Below are 17,580 nucleotides of genomic sequence, written 5' to 3' on the forward strand. Positions count from 1 at the left end.
ATAATATATATATTATAAATACTATTTTATAACTATAAATGTATATACAGTATAAAACTGATCGTAGAATTTGATAAAAATTTCTATTAAACTTTGTATGTTTAAATACTTTTACAATTATGTAGTAAATAATAATCAGTAAGATTACGATAAAAATAGTGAATAAAAGTGAATGACTAGGTATCGCTGCTGGTTTTTTGTTGCATGTCGTAGTAAGCGCTCTGAAGTTCCTTCAAATTACTTTCTAAGGTTGCGACTTCATCGTACTTGCAGTCGTCTCTAGCTTGCTTTATGTAGGCTTTCAAATTGCTCATTTGCTCTATTATTGGATCCATATTCGCCTTATTCGACGAAATCACTATCGCAGCGCCTGAGGGTCCCCAGCCTTGTGACTTGTCCAAAATCAACTGAAACAATTAAGATTTACAATTATTTTTTCTATCAAGTCATCATGTTTATAACATTTTCGATATGTATTTGTTCAAACCCAAAATTAACTAATACTCTTAGAAACTTCTTCCACCTAAATTTTGGAGGAATCTAAAATTAAATGACTTTTTCAATTTTACTCTGCTCTTTTCTATTTAAAATTGAATTAAAGGAAAACATTTGTTAACATTATTATTTTAGAACTATTAATTCAATTATTTAATTAAAAAAGTAATAAATTTCTTCGCAAAAATTCAATTATGTTGAAAAATTTTAAAAGATTTTCGTCAAAAATTTCAATTATCTTTATAAATAATAAAATTCTTCCCTAAAATTCAATTATTTTCAAAAATTGCAGTAAAATTCTTTACACGAAATTTCAATTATTTTCAAAAATTTTCCTCAATTCAAAGTTTTTCAATATCTACTATTTTAATAAAGTATTCAAAGAAAATTCAATTATTTAAAAATAATATTGATAAAATTCTAAGCAAACATTAAATTATTCTCATAAATAATAAAAATTAAACAGGAATTCAACTATTTACAAATTATTTCATAAATTTCTTCGCAATAATTCCATTATTTTCAAAAATAATACAATTTATTACAGAGATTAAATTATTTTTGTAAATAATAAAACTCATCGTCGAAAAGATTCATTTATTTAAAAAATTGTTAATAAAATTCTTAATGAGAATTAAATTTTCAGAGACATTCATTTCTTCAATAAATTATTTATTTTTGTATTTAAATAATTTAATTCTTGTAGAATTTTCTAATAAAAATTGATTTAGAAATGAATTTCAGTTAAGTATTTAGATAATAATTAAATATTAAAATCATTGTAGCGTAGATATTTAGAAATACGTAATTAAATTTTGTGAAGGTGTCAAATTAAAAATTTTTGAAAATCTGCATTTTTCATACTTTCAACTCACAATTCTGTAAAATTAATTTTTTTTCAAAAAGTTTAATTGATTTCGAAGTTTTTTTAAAAAATCTTTGAAAATAATTACATTTTTCGAAGAATTTACTTAAAATTGTATACAAAAAAATTTTAATCCTGTGAAGAATTTTATTAATTATGAAAGTATTTGAATAGTTGCAAAAAAATTTTAAAATTAATTTGTCAAAAGAATTCATTAAAAATATTGTACTAAAAGTAATTGAAAGGTAGGGAGTTAAAAGTTCTAAAAAGAAGTTCCAGTATCAAAAGTTTTAAAAAGTTATTTTTTAAAAGGCCATTTTTTCCAAAGTACCTATTTGTTCCAAAAAATAAAACAATTAATTAAACAAAAAAAATGGAAACAAATACTCTTTTAATTTCACTTTTATAATTCAGTTTTTATAAAAAAAATATTTTTACGTCAAATTCAAAGTATGTAAATAAATAATATTTCGTGATAAATAAAATGCCTCAAGTAATAAAAAAAGGAAGGACTGTTTATTTAGAAATTGATGGATTTTTATATATTTAAATTATTGTAAGTTGTTGAACTTTATAAATGTTTAAATTTGAAATTTTTTGAAAATCTTAATTTCTAGGGAATAATACCAATGGTTAAATATTTATTTAAAAAATAATTTGTTGATATTTTCGAATATGTAATTTTACAATTGAAAAAATTCGTAAATAAATCTAATAATTTTTAGAGTAAATCAAAATATTCTTTACGGTCAGGGAAAAAGTCAAAATTTTGTTTGTCACTAAGGGAAAAGTGAGGGAAAAAGAAGATTAATTTTTTGTGCCAACCCTGATCGAGTTACTGTTACTTTGTTTAAAAAGTTAGCGTTATCAGTACTTTTTTGCAAAAGGTATTTCTTATTGTCCCTTTTTGACAGTAACAGCGTTCCTTTTGACTTTACTGTAAAAAAGTAACGTCGTTACTGAAAAAAAGTTCCATCGTTCTTTTTTCGAAATTCTTATAAAACAGTTGTGATAAAGGCTTGTCAATAAAAGTAAAAACGAAATTGTATTACCTGACAAATAATTTTTTCAGCTTTCTTTATGTGCTTAATTTATTGAAAATTAGCAACTTAAAACAACAATTCTGCAATGAATACAATAGTCGCAATAGTAAATCCAATACCAAGTATTGTGAATGGCTTGATAGTAAATGAGTTCTCATTTTTAAAGGACTGAGAAACATTTGTGATATTTTTTAAATTAACTCGTTTGTATTTGTCCTGCCACTTGTGGATTAGACCAGTTTGCAAAAGTCTATTTAAATGACGTTCTAATTCAAAAACAAAGGGAGAATTATCTTCCAGATAAAAATGTACTATCGAATGGTCTACAAGATCGTCTTCTAAAATCTTGAAAGTTGAAATTCCATTTTCTTTCAAATCCATTAGAATCAATTGTCGAGCTGATGCTTTGTGTATAGAACAAGTAACTGCTTTATTCTTGAAAAGGTCATTTAAACAATCTTCAACCACCGTATAATTAGTTGTTCTTTTCATCAACGGGAGAGTGGTATTTAATCCCACTATGTCCAATGCATAGATAAAATCAGTTACACTGAAGGACCATTTCTTGTCTGCATCCTTTGCCTTAATTACATCTTTGTAGTCCGAGAATAATTCGACTGTTGTCAAAATAGAATGTAAACTTGATGAAAATACCAAAAACCCGAAGCAAAGCGTTATTAGAGCAATTCTATCCCTGAGTTTTTCTACATCCAGAGGCACTGACATTCCCAGTAACAATTCCCAAAGATGCAGCAACTTCCAAAAGTGTCTATTAAACTTTAAGAAACGAAAAAGTGTCCAAAGAAGAACTACAAAGACACAAATGAAAACAGCTAAGTAGATGGATTTTGTAAATAAATACTGAGTGATTTTTTGTTTAGGTACTAATAGTATGTACAATTGAGGAGACACTGATAAAGCCACATTAAATGATTCTTTAGCTTGTCCTTTTGCGTGATAGGTTTTTAAAAGAATATTACAGGTTCTGTTCCTTAAATAAGTTTCCATTGCATTATAGCAATTTGTCGCGTTTGACGAATCGCATTCCGTTGGATGTATTTTTACAAGACTAAAGTTCATTACGTTTGAAATAGATTTCAGTAATTCAACATTCACTGCTTTTTTATCATCAGGGTTTTCATCAAAGCCCTTCATTTCATATCCGTTTAAATTCTTCAGTTTGTTCGGGAATAGAACGTGCCCCTTGTTATAATTCATTTTCGTATAAACTCCGGTGAAATTATTAAAGTAGTGAATTACAACATTCCTTCGGGGAATATTTAATTTCCCTCTTGACGAATTACTCTCAAGTTCGACATCGAGAATTGTCAATTGTAAGATGTTTCTGGACCATGCAGATCGGAGTAAATCTTCACGACTGCTGCTACTTTCGTTTAAGGAGATTATCATCAGGCATCTTGGAAATGTCAAAGGACCTGTTACTTGCTGCATAAAATCGAAAAACTCTTCAATTATTTCCTCAGAGTTTTCTAGAACAACTACAAAAAGGGTACTTTCATGAAAACTTCGAGAAGTAATTGCAGCTTTAAGCTCCATTGGATCTTGCTGAATGAAGTTTATTATTCTACTTGGCGTAATTTTAATTGCAGCCTGAAAGATTTCGTTTCCTGTATCCAAATTTTCTGTTTGCTCGTCGTGCATTATTATCGTTTGATACGCCTCGAATTCATGTTCCCTTATCTGTTTAAAGATGTCTCCAAATGGTAAGGATTTCACAACAGGGATTAGTAGTAATCCTTGAAGTGAAAGGATAATTGTTGCCAATTTCGACTTGTACGTAGCCATTTTAACTTTACCGAATCTTACTGATCACTTCAGAGTGAAAAACCGAAGGCGACTGACTTTTTAGTGTTTGTTTTTGGTAGCAAATTTGGTTGGTTTCTATGTCATTTCAGATTGATTATGCTAATGTACTTTCTGTCCACAATTTATTTCATAGGTATTAAATAGATTGTTTTTTAACAATGTAATCCAATATTTTGAAGCAATTGAAAATTAAATTAAGTAATTTTATACATTGAATATTTACGCGTATAAAATTTGACAACAGATCAATAACAAATTTCAGTAATGGAATTTATTCTAATAAATTACCTTCTATTGAGATGCTTGATTATCCTAGAAAAATTAAGACTGTCTACTATTTTCGTTCAACAAAATTCCCGGCTTTGTACTAATTTTTCACGGTTTTTTTTCATCAAATTTAAATTTATTTGATTTCGAACATAAATAAATCTACAAATAGCTTCTAAAATTTTATTAGAGTATTTATGAGTAATTAAATTCTTTTGACAAGTTTCTTTAAATTTTTTGAAAATAATATTTTTTTAAAAATAATTTTAATTAAAAATTTGGAAAATAATTGAATTAAACAGAGAATTTTTTCAACTTTTTAAAATAATTTTTAAAATGTATTAAATACTAATTGAATTGAATTTCTGCAAAGAATTTTACTATTTATAAAAGGGTCAGAATTCGTGAAATTTTCACAGAAAACAAAAAGTATTTTTTTTAAATCGAAATGTTGAAAAAACATTTCTATTTGACCTTAAGAATGTGTCCACCAAAAAACAGAAAAAAAATTATTTCTTATAAAAGTTATTGCAAAATTAATTTTTTAGCAACTCTTTAAACAAAATTTTATTTCTCCTAAATGAATGAACCGATTTAAATGAACCAAGCGGGAATATCAAGGGGATAAAATATACTTTCGTTTAGAATTAGAAGATTTTTAAAAAGTTTATTTTTTAATAATTATTTAAAAAAATTTTTATAAACAATTAATTTTTTTTAATGTTCTACGCCTTTTAAAAATTTGAAAAAAATATTAACGTACACTTAAAACTATAAAAAATCCAAATCCGTTGAGAAAATTTTGGAGCGACAATTATTTTAATTGTTATAAACAAATTATATTGAACGGAGATGCAATTTTGATGATTTTCAGAATTAAAACATTATTTTTAACTACGAAATGAACAAAACACTGTCAAATTAACATTTTTATTCAATTATATAACCATAAAAATTGATAAAAATGTTCAAAAACTAAGTTCAGCGTTGATGCACAACACCGCGCCAATATAATTTGTTTATAACTTTTAAAATAATTGTCGCTCCAAAATTTTCTCAACGGATTTGGATTTCTTATAGTTTTAAGTGTATGTTAATATATTTTTCAAATTTTTAAAAGGCGTAAAACATTAAAAAAAATTAATTGTTTATAAAAATTTTTTTAAATAATTATTAAAAAATAAACTTTTTAAAAAAGTTTTAATTCTAAACGAAAGTATATTTTATCCCCTTGATATTCCCGCTTGGTTCATTTAAATCGGTTCATTCATTTAGGAGAAATAAAATTTTGTTTAAAGAGTTGCTAAAAATTTAATTTTTCAATAACTTTTATAAAAATATTTTTTTTTTCTGTTTTTTGGTGGACACATTCTTAAGGTCAAATAGAAATGTTTTTTTAACATTTCGATTTAAAAAAAATACTTTTTGTTTTCTGTGAAAATTTCACGAATTCTGACCCAAAAGTAATTGAATCTTTCCAAAGAATGTTATTACATATTTAACAAAATAATTAAATGTTTGCATAGAATTTCATTAAAATTTTTTGAAAGCAATTGAATTGTGGAGAACAACTTGATTATTTATAAAGATAATTGAAATTTTGAGGAGAATTAAAAAAAAATTTTAAACATTTCTGCAAAGAATTGAATTGAAAATAATTGAATTGTTTTTTTTAGAATTTTATGGAAATTTATGAAAATAATTGAATTCTTGTGAAGAATTTTTTTTAAAACTAATATTTAAAAGAATTTAGTAAATCTGAAGAATTTTGCTATTTATGGAAATAATTGAATTCTTGAGAAGAATTTTTTTACAGTTTCTAGTAATAATTGAATTCTTTCGACGAATTTTCATAAAATTCAATTATCTTGAAACAATAGAATTGAAAAATTTCAAAAATCTTATTTTTCAGAATTTATAACAAAACTTGGCGAAAATTCAATTTTATTAAAAAATTTGAAGTGTCCCGTGTCGAAAAAGCCCCCATGAAGCCCACACGACGTGAGGGCCCCCGGCGGGGGCCGACGAGGGCTGATCCATGTGGGCAAATCCATGAGGGCCACGCCGAGGGCCCGCATGGATTGCCCACATCATTGACTTGCAAAAATTTCTAAGTCCAAACCTCAAATAATTTTTTATTACTTCAAAATTAATGTTTAGAATGATTATAAACAATGAAAAACACATATTTCACATAAAATTATTTACATTTTTTGGAAAATATTGAACTCACATGGGGGCAAATCCATGAGGGCCCACACGAGGGGCCCTCATGGATCGCCCACATCATTGACTAGCAAAAATTTCTAAGTCCAAACAACGAATATTTTTTTACAACAAAAAATTAATGTTTAGAATGATTATAAAAAATGAAAAACACGTTTTTAACAAATATTTAATGGTACTTTTAAAAAAATATAAAACTCACATGAGGGCAAATCCTTGAGGGCCCACGCGAGGGGCCCGCATGGATCGCCCACATCATTGACTTGCAAAAATTTCTAAGTCCTAACAAAAAATATTTTTTTACATAACAAAAATTAATGATTATAATGATTTTAAACAATGAAAAACATGTTTTTTGGTATGGTGTATTAGTGTCAATAATGTTTTATTGAATCATCAAAAGCAAGTCAGCAAGTCACCTACAATAAATAAATAATTTCCAAGTAGGTCCCTAGCACAGTAAAATACTTTGAAAATTCGATTTGTTAAAAAGTTTTTAATGAAATTCTTTAACAAATTTAATTATTTCCAGATGAATTTCACAAAATTTCTATTAATTCGATAATTTTTTTAAAATTTATTTACATACTATATTTTAATCAGTGACTGATTTTTTACTATCAAATTAATTAGTTTTAACTAATTAAAATTTAGAGAACAGTATAAAATATAAATATCTATAAAAATTGAAATAAAAACCGATTTTTTGAAAACAAATTAAAATAATAAAAGTTTCTTTAATTTGGTGAAAAAATTTCCGGTTTTTTTTCCGGGATTTCCCGGTTAGTATTAGACACCTTGGTATTGTCATTTTGATGGCAAGTAAAGAAAGGATAATTGAGAAAAGAATACCAAACCTGATTCGACTTGGGAGAATCCGCTGGCGAATTCCAATTATCCTTTTGTAAGTCCTTCCGCTTCTGCCTCTGTTCCTTTTCAATTTCCAACTGCAACTCGTACGCAATTCTAGAGTCAATTCTCTGCTGCCTCTTTTCCTTGAGTTCCGCGTACTCCTCTTCGGAAGGTAAGCCCGGCATGCCGACCAATTGGTCCTTGACGAAAATCACAGTGGACGTTCGAACCATTTCACGAAGTCTCCGCTCTTGCTGTTGCTGTGCGTCTTTCTCGTCAGTCAAACCCATAACCAACATCTTCTTACTAATCAAGTCTATATTCTCTCCAATTTTCGCAATTTTCATTCGTAAAACTTGTGCATCGCGTAATTCGTACGTTGTTTCGCCCTCACTGAAAACAACATTCTCTGATGCAATAACAATTCTATTAAAATTAAATAAATAACACAAGCCTACAAAATTTTAGTTCTGTCTGTTAAAAGAAAGAAAAACAATTAATTTGTAAATTTAAGAAATTATTTTATGTGTTTTTGTTGAAAATTGTGTTAATCTTTTATTATTATTATCAAGCATTTATGGCTTCACATGCAAATTTAACTAAATCAGGGTTGCCACAAAAATTTAATTTTGTTTTTTCCTGACTTTTCCCTGATTTTCAGACAAAAATTTGGACGTTTCCCCTGACCCTAAAGAATATTCTGATTCACTCTAAAAATTATTAGATATTCAAAAAATCTTGTATTACATTTATTTACGAATTTCTTCAAAAGTAAAATTATTCGAAAACATCAATAACTTCTTTTTTAAATAAATATTTAATCATCATTAAGATGTTCAACATTTTTAAATTCAAACCTTTTCAAATTGAATAACTCATAAGAATATTTATTAGAAAACATGAAGATATTAATCACTTTGAGTCTTCGACTAGGAGCAATCGATATCTTCATGTTTTATAATAATTATTAAAGATGACCGACACTCCGACTGACAAAATCATTTGTTAATTATTACAAAAATATTGTTATTGTAATTTCTTCAAAATTATTTCTATCATTTCAATTCAATTAACATTTTCTAGAATTTTTAACAAAAATTCTAGTTCAAATCAATAACAACAATTATATTATTCAATTCAACTTTTTCAAAAAAATTAATACTACAACATTTTTAGTTAAAAGTACGAAAAATAATAATTTAATTAAATTCTACGAGAAATCAATTATTTTAATACAAAAATAAATAATATTGAATGCTTTTTAAAATTTAATTTTTACGAACCTAATTGTATTAACAACTTTTGAAAATATTTAATTTCTTTTAAGGAATTTAAAATTAAAATTTTAATGAAATTTATTATATTAAAGAATTTTATAACAATTTTTGAAAATAAATGTAAATTTTTTGAAGAATTTTATTAAATTTTTTAAAAATAATTGAATTTCTGAGAAGAATTTAAATAATAATTTTTGAAAACAATTTAATTCATGAGAAAAATCTTATTAAAATTTTTGAAAATAATTTACTTCTTGGGAAGAATTTTTTTAAAAAAATTTTGACAATAATTTAATTCTTGAGAAGAATTTCCCTATCTATTTATAAAGATAATTTAATTCTTGACGAGAATTTTTTTAAAATTTTGAAAATAATTTAATTTCTGCAAAGTATTTTATTACTTTTCAAAAGAATAATTGAATTCTTGTGATGAATTTTGATATTTATCAAAATAATTGAATTTTGGAAAAGAATTTTATTAAAATTCCTTAGAGTAATTTATTTTATAGGGAGAATTAGGAAAATAATTGAATTTTAGCAATGGAAGTTTATTCAATTTTTTTTTAAATAATTGAATTTCTAAGAGGAATTATAATAAAATTTTTAAAACTAATTGAATTTCTGAGAAGATTTTTATAATTTGGAATAATAATTGAATTCTTAAGAATATTTTGATAAAGACTTTTTAAATAATTGAATTCCTTTAAAAATTTTATTATTTATGAAAATAATTGAATTTTTAAAACGAATTTTATTAAAACTTTTCAACATAATTGAATTCCTTTAAAAATTAAATTATTTATGAAAGTAATTGAATTCTTGCATTGAATTTTATCAAAATTTTTAAAAATAATTGAATTTCTGAGAATTTTATTAAATTTTTTTAAAATAATTGAATTTCTGAGATTTAAAAAAAAAATTGAAAATAATTTAATTTCTCCAAAGTATTTAATTACTTTTCAAAAGAATTGAATTCTTCTGATGAATTTTGATATTTATCAAAATAATTGAATTTCGGAAAAGAATTTTATTAAAATTCCTTAGAATAATTGATTTTATGGGAAGAATTTATGCGATCTTGTTGTTTATCAAGCTTATTGAATTCTTTTGCAAAATTACTTGAAAATGTTTGAAAATAATTGATTTTCTGCGACGAATTAAATATTATTTATGAAAATATTTGAATTATTGCAACGAATTTTATTGTTTTATTTGAATAATTGAATGTTTCTTAAAATTGAATTCTTTCCTCAAGTTTTAATAAAATTTTTAATAATATTTGCATTTTTCAATGAATTTATTTAAAATTGTATTAAAACTATTTGAAATTCTGCGATGAAAATAATTGAATTCGTAAATGAAAATAATTGAATCTTTTCGTAGAATTGTATCAAAAAGTTTTTTCTATAATTAAATCTGTTGATAAATTTTATGAAAATAGTAAATATTGAAAATTATTGAATTGCAAAAAACTTTTGAAAGTAATATTGAACTTTTGCAAAGATTATGATTAATTTTTCAAAATAATTGAATCTTTAGCGAAAAATTTTGCTATTTGTAAAGATAATTGAATTCTTGACGAGATATTCGTGAAAATTTTTAAAAATAATTGAATTTCTTCGAAGAATTTCATTACTTTTGAAAATAATTGAATTTTGTAAAGATTTTATTAAAATTCCTAAAAATTATTGAATTTCTGTGAAGAATTTTGTTATTTATCAAGATAATTGCATTAAAACTTTTGTAATATTTAAATAATATTAAAAAATTCATTCTTGTCAGAAATAGAAAAAATTTTTGAAGGTTTTGTATTAGAATTAGTGAAAGTTTCATAGTTTTCGAAGCTTAATTTGGTGTGAATTCATTATTAAAAGATAAAAGAAAAAAATAGGGGAAAATTTAGGGGAAATTTTCAAAATAGGGTACGTTTAGGGGCCAAAATTAAAAAGGGGACTTTTAGGGAAATAGGGGACAAACTGTGAAGCCTGTTCAAATGAAGACTCTTCAAATTTTATTATTAATTCAACTAACTTTGAAGTTAAAATATTGAAAATTAAAAAATTGGCACTATTTTGAAAGAAATCTTTAATCTTTTGCTTACTTTTTTTGTTAAAAAAAAAGATATCATTTTTTTCCTTCTTAGTTTAGTTCACTTAATAATAAATTTAATAACAAACATTTTGCAGGCCTGTCGAATTATTCTAAATGAAGCAAAAATGAATCTAGACTTGTATTGAAAATCAAAGAAGTACCTCAACGACTGCCACATTTTATTGTACATTTCCAGATGACGCTTCGCTTCGTTCATGTAGGTTCGCATCTTCTCATAGAGAGGATAAATAATGGGCTTATCGAACTGTCTGGCTTTGAGCTTTTCCCGGGCATCGAGAAGATTAATGCAGTGTTCGCACAGCCGAAAATTGTGCTCGTTGCCGGACGAATCGCTGATTAGAGACAAAACATTGTTCAAGCTCGAGCTGGAGGGCGATCGCACTAGTTTCGTCAAACCCAGGCTCGTCTGCACGAAACGTCCGCTTATTGACTTGTCCGGAGACACGGGAGACAGAGCCGAGTCGTCTTGGATTGAAGCTGGACTCGTCATTCTCCCTGCAAAGTTAAAAATTCGAGAATTATTCATTTGTCATTTAAAATGTTTTCATTTGTGAGAAAAAAAAATTTGTAAGAAAAATCACATACGAGCTTCAATTATTGAAAGAAACGCAGTGCAGTCGTGGCACATTATAGCACCACACAATCGACAGTGATGTTTTCTTCTCGCCATGTGGAAACTTCGAGCACAAGTTGGACACAATTTCACATCCTTCTCATCAATCCACGGAACAATGGCGCGTTCGTGAGCTGGAAAATATACAAATTCAATTCTACATTCTTTTTAGCTTTTAAAAATTTTACAATTGCAGGCCTGGGATCGACTTTAAGGAACAAAAAAAGTCGCTTTAGTCGATTAAAAATAGAAAAAAAGTCGAAAAAGTCGTTTATTTATTTTAGTGTTGTCACAAATATTTTATTTTCCATTTCCCTGATTCTTCACTGATTTCTAAATTCAATTAATCAAAACTTGTATAATTTTACTAAATAAAATATTTAAATACTTCTTATTTCTTTTTTCACCAGCAAATAAAATTTCAAAAATTTCAAATTCTGAAATTTAATAATTTCTAAAAATTAAAACTATAACCCTTACAAAAATTCAATTATTTTCTACAATTTTTAACTAAACTTCATTTCTATATCAATTATCTATATTACTTTTTAATATTTTTCCGAAAGTTCTTCAAGAATTGAATTATTTAAATACAAAAATTTAATTTTTATATTAATTAAAACCGTTCACTTTTCTTTTTAAAGATATTAAGGTAGAATATATATTCAAAAAATTTTAATAAATAAATTCGTAAAATTAACTTTTTAAAAATATTTCTAAATAATTTTTGAAAGACGTAATAATTGAATTTTGCAAAGAGTTTTATTAAAATTATAGATGAATTAGAATTTTAATAAAATTCCAGAAAAAATTGAATTTTGCAAAAAGTTTTATTAAAATTCATAAAAATTATTGAATTTTTCAATAAAATTTTTTAAAAATCCTGAAAATTGAATTTAGACACAAATTTTTATTCAAAATTCCTGAAAATAATTGAATTTTGCAATAAATTTTTTAAAAATTCCTCAAAATTGGATTTAGAGAAAAATTTTATTAAAATTCATTAAAATAATTAAATTTTGCAACAAATTTTAATAAAATTCCTAAAAATTGAATTTAGACAAAAATTTAATAAAAATTTCTGAAAATAATTGAATTTTGCAATAAATTTTTTTAAAATTCCTAAAATATGGAATTTAGACATAAATTTTATTAAAATTCATGATAATAATTGAATTTTGCAACGAATTTTAATAAAATTCCCTAAAAAATAATTAAATTTTGCAAAAAAAAATTAATAAAGCAAATAAAGAATTGAGTTTTTAAAAAATATTAAAAACATAATCAAATTTTCGATGAATTTTAATGATAAAAATAATTTCTCAAAAATTCTAAAATAGTAAATTTAAAAAAATTTTAAATTACTTTTTCAGAGAATTACTTTTTTCAAAACTATTTTAATATTTTCATTTTTTATCGAATTTACAGTTGAAAATTATTCATTAAAATTTTTAAAAATTCAATTATTTCCAAAATTTTCAATAAAAATTCTATAATAGTTAATTTTTAAAAATTATAATAAAATACTTAAAAAAAGGATTTATTTTCAATTAATTTTACTAAATTTCAATGATTCAAAATCTTTTTAATTGTATATTTCAAAAATTTTATTAGAAAAAATTTTCAAAAATAATTTTTGAAAGACTTATTTACAGCTATTTTTTATACTGCGCGTAAAAATCGAAAAAGTTGCAGCATTTTATACTAAAAATATGATATTTTGTCGCAAAATTTGGAAGAAAAGTCGAAAAAGTCGTAATTTTTTAATATAAGTCGATAAAAGTCGCATTATTAGAAAATAGTCGAAAAAATCATAATATCCGAGGCCTGCAATTGGAGAAATAAAAGGAAATTCAAATAATAAACGAAGAAAACAAACAATTTCAAATTTGCAAAATTGTTCAAATTAAAGAAAATTAAATTTATTTAAACATAAATTCTGTGAAAGAAAGGTATATTTAAACATAATCATGGTCGTATAAATTTTTAAGAAATTAATTGTTATTCAAAAAACAGTTGCTCCAAAAAAAAACATGAATTTGAAGCCAAAAGTAAAATAAATCGTCGCATTATTTTTTTTAGAATTTTCTAAAGCAGTTATGCGATTCGGTTTTTTAATATTTTCTAAATTCATTTAATTTCATTGATTTAATTAGTTTGATTTTTATCAGGAACGATTAAAAAAGTAAAGTAAAATTGAAAAACACTCTGGTTTTATTTCGGACCAATGTATCGGAAACAAAAATTAAAACTAGGTTTACTTTTATTTGAGATATCAAAATCAAAAGTAAATTTCAGAAATTCAATTATTTTCAAAAGTAATAAAATACTTCGCAAAAATTCAATTATGTTCAAAAATTTTTTTAAATTCTCGTCAAAATTTTAATTATATCTTTAGAAATAATTAAATTCTTCTCCAAAATTCAATTATTCTCAAAAATTTTAATAAAATTCTTGGCAAAATAATCTTAAAAATTTTATTCAAATTCGTCAAATTGTAAATAAATGAATTTGAAAATTTTCAAAGAAGTTTGTCAAAAATTATTAAAAATAATGCATTTTTAGAAGAATTTTAGTTAAAAACACGAAAAAAAAATTTAATTTTAGAATAGTTACAAATTATTGTAGAAATTCAATTATTTTCAAGAGTAATAATATTCTTCGCAAAAATTAAATATTGTTCAAAAATAATAAAATTCTTTTTATAAAAATTCAATTATTTTCATAAATAATAAAGCTTATCGCAGAATTTCATTTATATTTAATACAATTTTAATCGAATACCTCGCTAAAATGTAGTAATTTTTCTTAAAATTGTTATTAAAATTCGTCGAAAGAATTCAGTTATTTAAAAATTTGTTGATAAAATTCTTTATGGAAATTGAATTTTAAAAAATATTGTAAACAAATGGATTTGAAAATTGTCAAAGAACTTTTTCGAAAATTATTAAAAATAATCGATTTAAAGGAGAATTTTAATTAAAAATGCTTGAATCATCTTTAATTATTATTTCGTTAAAACATGGTCATGAAAAAAATAGAAATTTTGAAAATTTGTTTCCAAAAAAAATGACTTGAAAAAAGAAAAAAATTAAAAACTAATACATTATTATTATTATTATTATCATTCTTAATCAGAAATAAAATTTGAAATGCTTTTTATTTCAATAAAAGAAATTGAAAGTAAAGTGGAATAGACTTTAATTTCCATATCATATCAGAAATTAAATATAAATCGACTTTTCTTTTAATCAGTAGAAGTGAAAGTAATATAGTACTTGACTTTTATTTCGATTTCAAGTTAATTTCGTTTCGATACTGAATTGGAAATAAAATACATCCCTAATTTTGTTTTGCTTTCAAATATCAAACCAAAAGTAAAATTCGACTTTGGTAAACGTCCTTGGTTTTCATAAAACTTTGAAGATATTTCCTAATTTATTCTCAAAATTGCTGTTATCTCGAATATGATAAAAATATCAGTTACGCCTTTCCTCCACAGAATTTTATACAGCAAAATATAATGAATTTCAAACCTCTTCTATCATTCGGATCGGAGGGTAAATTGTTCAACAATTTATCCAATCTTATAAGCAATTTATTGGTTTCGGACGAATATCTTTCCAATCTTATGTTCCTTATTTCTTTGAAATATTGCGTGTGGTCAGTAATTAAACCTGAAACAAAGATATTTTTGTCAAGTGATTTCTTTATGTAATAATAGCTAAGAAAGGGAATTTTATTTTCCAATAAGGGTAGCTTTTGCTACTTTGTTACTGTAACCTCTTCAAAAATTATTTTCATCATTACGATTATTCATTTCTAGAATTTTCAACTAAAATTCTTTATTAAGTAAATTTTTTTTAAATAATTTTTGAAAAAATTCTTTGTGAATTTTCAAATTCTCTTGTTTACAATTTAATTTTACGAAATTTCGATTATTCTGACATTCTTCAATTAAATATATTATATTAGAAATTAAAAACATCAAATAATTTTAAAAAATTCCATTACACTTATTGGGAAAAATTAATTCTATTGAATTCTTAATTAAAAGTATGAAAAGTTCAAATCTTAAAGATTTTAATTTGAAATTCATTTTTAAATCAGTATTTATTATAGAAAATTCTACAATTCAATTATTTAACTATAAAAATAAATATTTTATTAAACAATTGAATGTTTTTTAAAATTGAATTTTTTTTGGTAAATTTTAATAAAATTTTTAAGAATAATAACTTTTTTCGAGGAATTCCATTAAAATTGTATTAAAAATAATTGAAATTCAGCATTGAGTTTTATTATTTATGAAAATAATTTGTAAATAATTGAATTTCTGTGAAATTTTCATTATTTATGAAAATAATTAAATGTTTGCGTAGAATTTTATTAAATTTTTTTTAACTAATTGAATTCTTTTAGGAATTTTTATTAAAGTTGTAGATATTAAAAATCATTGAATTGAGGAAAGTTTTTGAAAATAATTAAAATTTTGCCAAGAATTTTATTAAAATTTTCTGAAAATTATTGAATTTTTGAGAAGAATTTTACTACTTTTGAAAATAATTAAATTTCTGTAATCATTTTGTAATTGCTTCAAAATTCAATTTGTTTTAGTGTTTTTAACTAAAATTCTTTTATAAATCCATTATTTTTAATAAAACTAAGTAAATATATATTAAAATTAAATTTAACTAATTTCAGTAGAATTTTAACTTAAAAAATTTTTTTAAATCTAAGTTTTTTTATATTTTTAATAAAATTCATTTAAAATTGAAATTTTACAAAATTTTAAATCAAACTCTTTTGAAGTTCATCTACATATGAAAATTGTAAAAGCAATTCTTTTAAAATTGAATTAATTTTGAATTATGTAAGTGAAATTAGATTTCAAGAATAAACACTTTAGAAAATAACAATTTTCCAGGATCAAAATTCGATCGAAAAGTTTAAAAGTAAAAGTTAGTTTATATTTGTTACCCTTTTAAAAAAAATTTATAAATTTGTAAGACTCTGAGAAATAATATAAAAAGATTTTGAATATATTTAAGACACTAAAAAAATAATTGAATGTTAAATTGTGTAGATATTATAATTATAAAATTGAAATATTTTTCACACCAATATCTTGTTCTCCCCAATCAATTTCTTGTTTACATTTTTGATTATTTGTAAAAACTGGACCAGTATATGTTTCCGATAATTCGTTTTGTTTCAAGATCTTCTTCTTAGCTTTGCCGAAAAGATCTGAAATCAAAATGTTAATATACTGAAAAATCTGTATATAACTAGAAAAATTGCAATGAACAATTATTTGTTATTAAAAAAGTACCTTTCAGAGATTTTAAAATTTCAGTATCTTCGTTGTGGAATTCTTCAAAGTGTTTTGTCAATTGCTCCGGAGTATTTAGATCTGTCATACAAATTGGACATAAAAAGCCCTCTAATACTTCCTGAGAACTTGCCATTTTTCAAATTAATCAATTTAGTTAATTAATATTAAAAAATCAATCAACCAACTAACCAAAAAGTTTGGAAAATTTTTAGGTTAGAATTGGAGTTTTCTTTTTATTAAAATGTTATTCCTTCAAATCACCATAATTTAAAGTAATTCTTTTTAATTCTTATTTCTTATTAAACGAGTCATTTTATTGTTAAGCACAATGTTGCAAATTCTTTTTCTTTATTGTGACAATGACAATTAAATGCAATTTGACACTTGTCTGCTTACTCCTGACGAAATGGCGCCGAATTTTAAATTAAACTATACAATTTCTTCTTGTTTTTTATTTTTATTTTATCTACACTATCTACATTTAAACTATAAATATTAGAATAACAATTAACAATGATAAAGAAAAATTTGTTAATCAAACTAGTTTTTATCTTCCCTTATAATATACAAAATATAGTCATCAGTAACGTTCGAAAATATTTCGGAGCCCCTAAACTAATCGTTTTTAAATAAAATTAAAACATATAATTTATAAACAATTTCAACAT

At 23.7% G+C, this 17,580-nt stretch overlaps 1 protein-coding gene across 1 annotated transcript; it reads right to left on the bottom strand.

The window, feature by feature from the left end:
* Positions 1-169: 169 nt before the first annotated feature.
* Positions 170-17,479, bottom strand: LOC122507474 (rabenosyn-5). Its single transcript, XM_043620204.1, has 7 exons — positions 16,910-17,479; positions 16,699-16,824; positions 15,114-15,254; positions 11,550-11,711; positions 11,105-11,459; positions 7,581-7,968; positions 170-407 (listed from the first exon to the last, which is right to left on the bottom strand). The coding sequence occupies exons 1-7, from the start codon at positions 17,043-17,045 to the stop codon at positions 177-179; spliced, it is 1,539 nt and encodes a 512-aa protein (XP_043476139.1). The 5' UTR covers positions 17,046-17,479; the 3' UTR covers positions 170-176.
* Between the last annotated feature and the right edge of the window lie 101 nt (positions 17,480-17,580).

Source organism: Leptopilina heterotoma, unplaced genomic scaffold (genome assembly GCF_015476425.1).
Source record: "Leptopilina heterotoma isolate Lh14 unplaced genomic scaffold, ASM1547642v1 Lhet_47, whole genome shotgun sequence".
NCBI lineage: Eukaryota > Metazoa > Arthropoda > Insecta > Hymenoptera > Figitidae > Leptopilina > Leptopilina heterotoma.

Coding starts and splice junctions, on each gene's coding strand:
- LOC122507474 (XM_043620204.1), bottom strand. CDS start 17,045: ATGGCAAGTTCTCAGGAAGTATTAGAGGGCTTTTTATGTCCAATTTGT. Junction 15,255..16,698: donor TTGGGGAGAACAAGATATTG/GTGTGAAAAATA, acceptor TCTTTGTTTCAG/GTTTAATTACTGACCACACG. Junction 11,460..11,549: donor TCTTTCAATAATTGAAGCTC/GTATGTGATTTT, acceptor TTAACTTTGCAG/GGAGAATGACGAGTCCAGCT.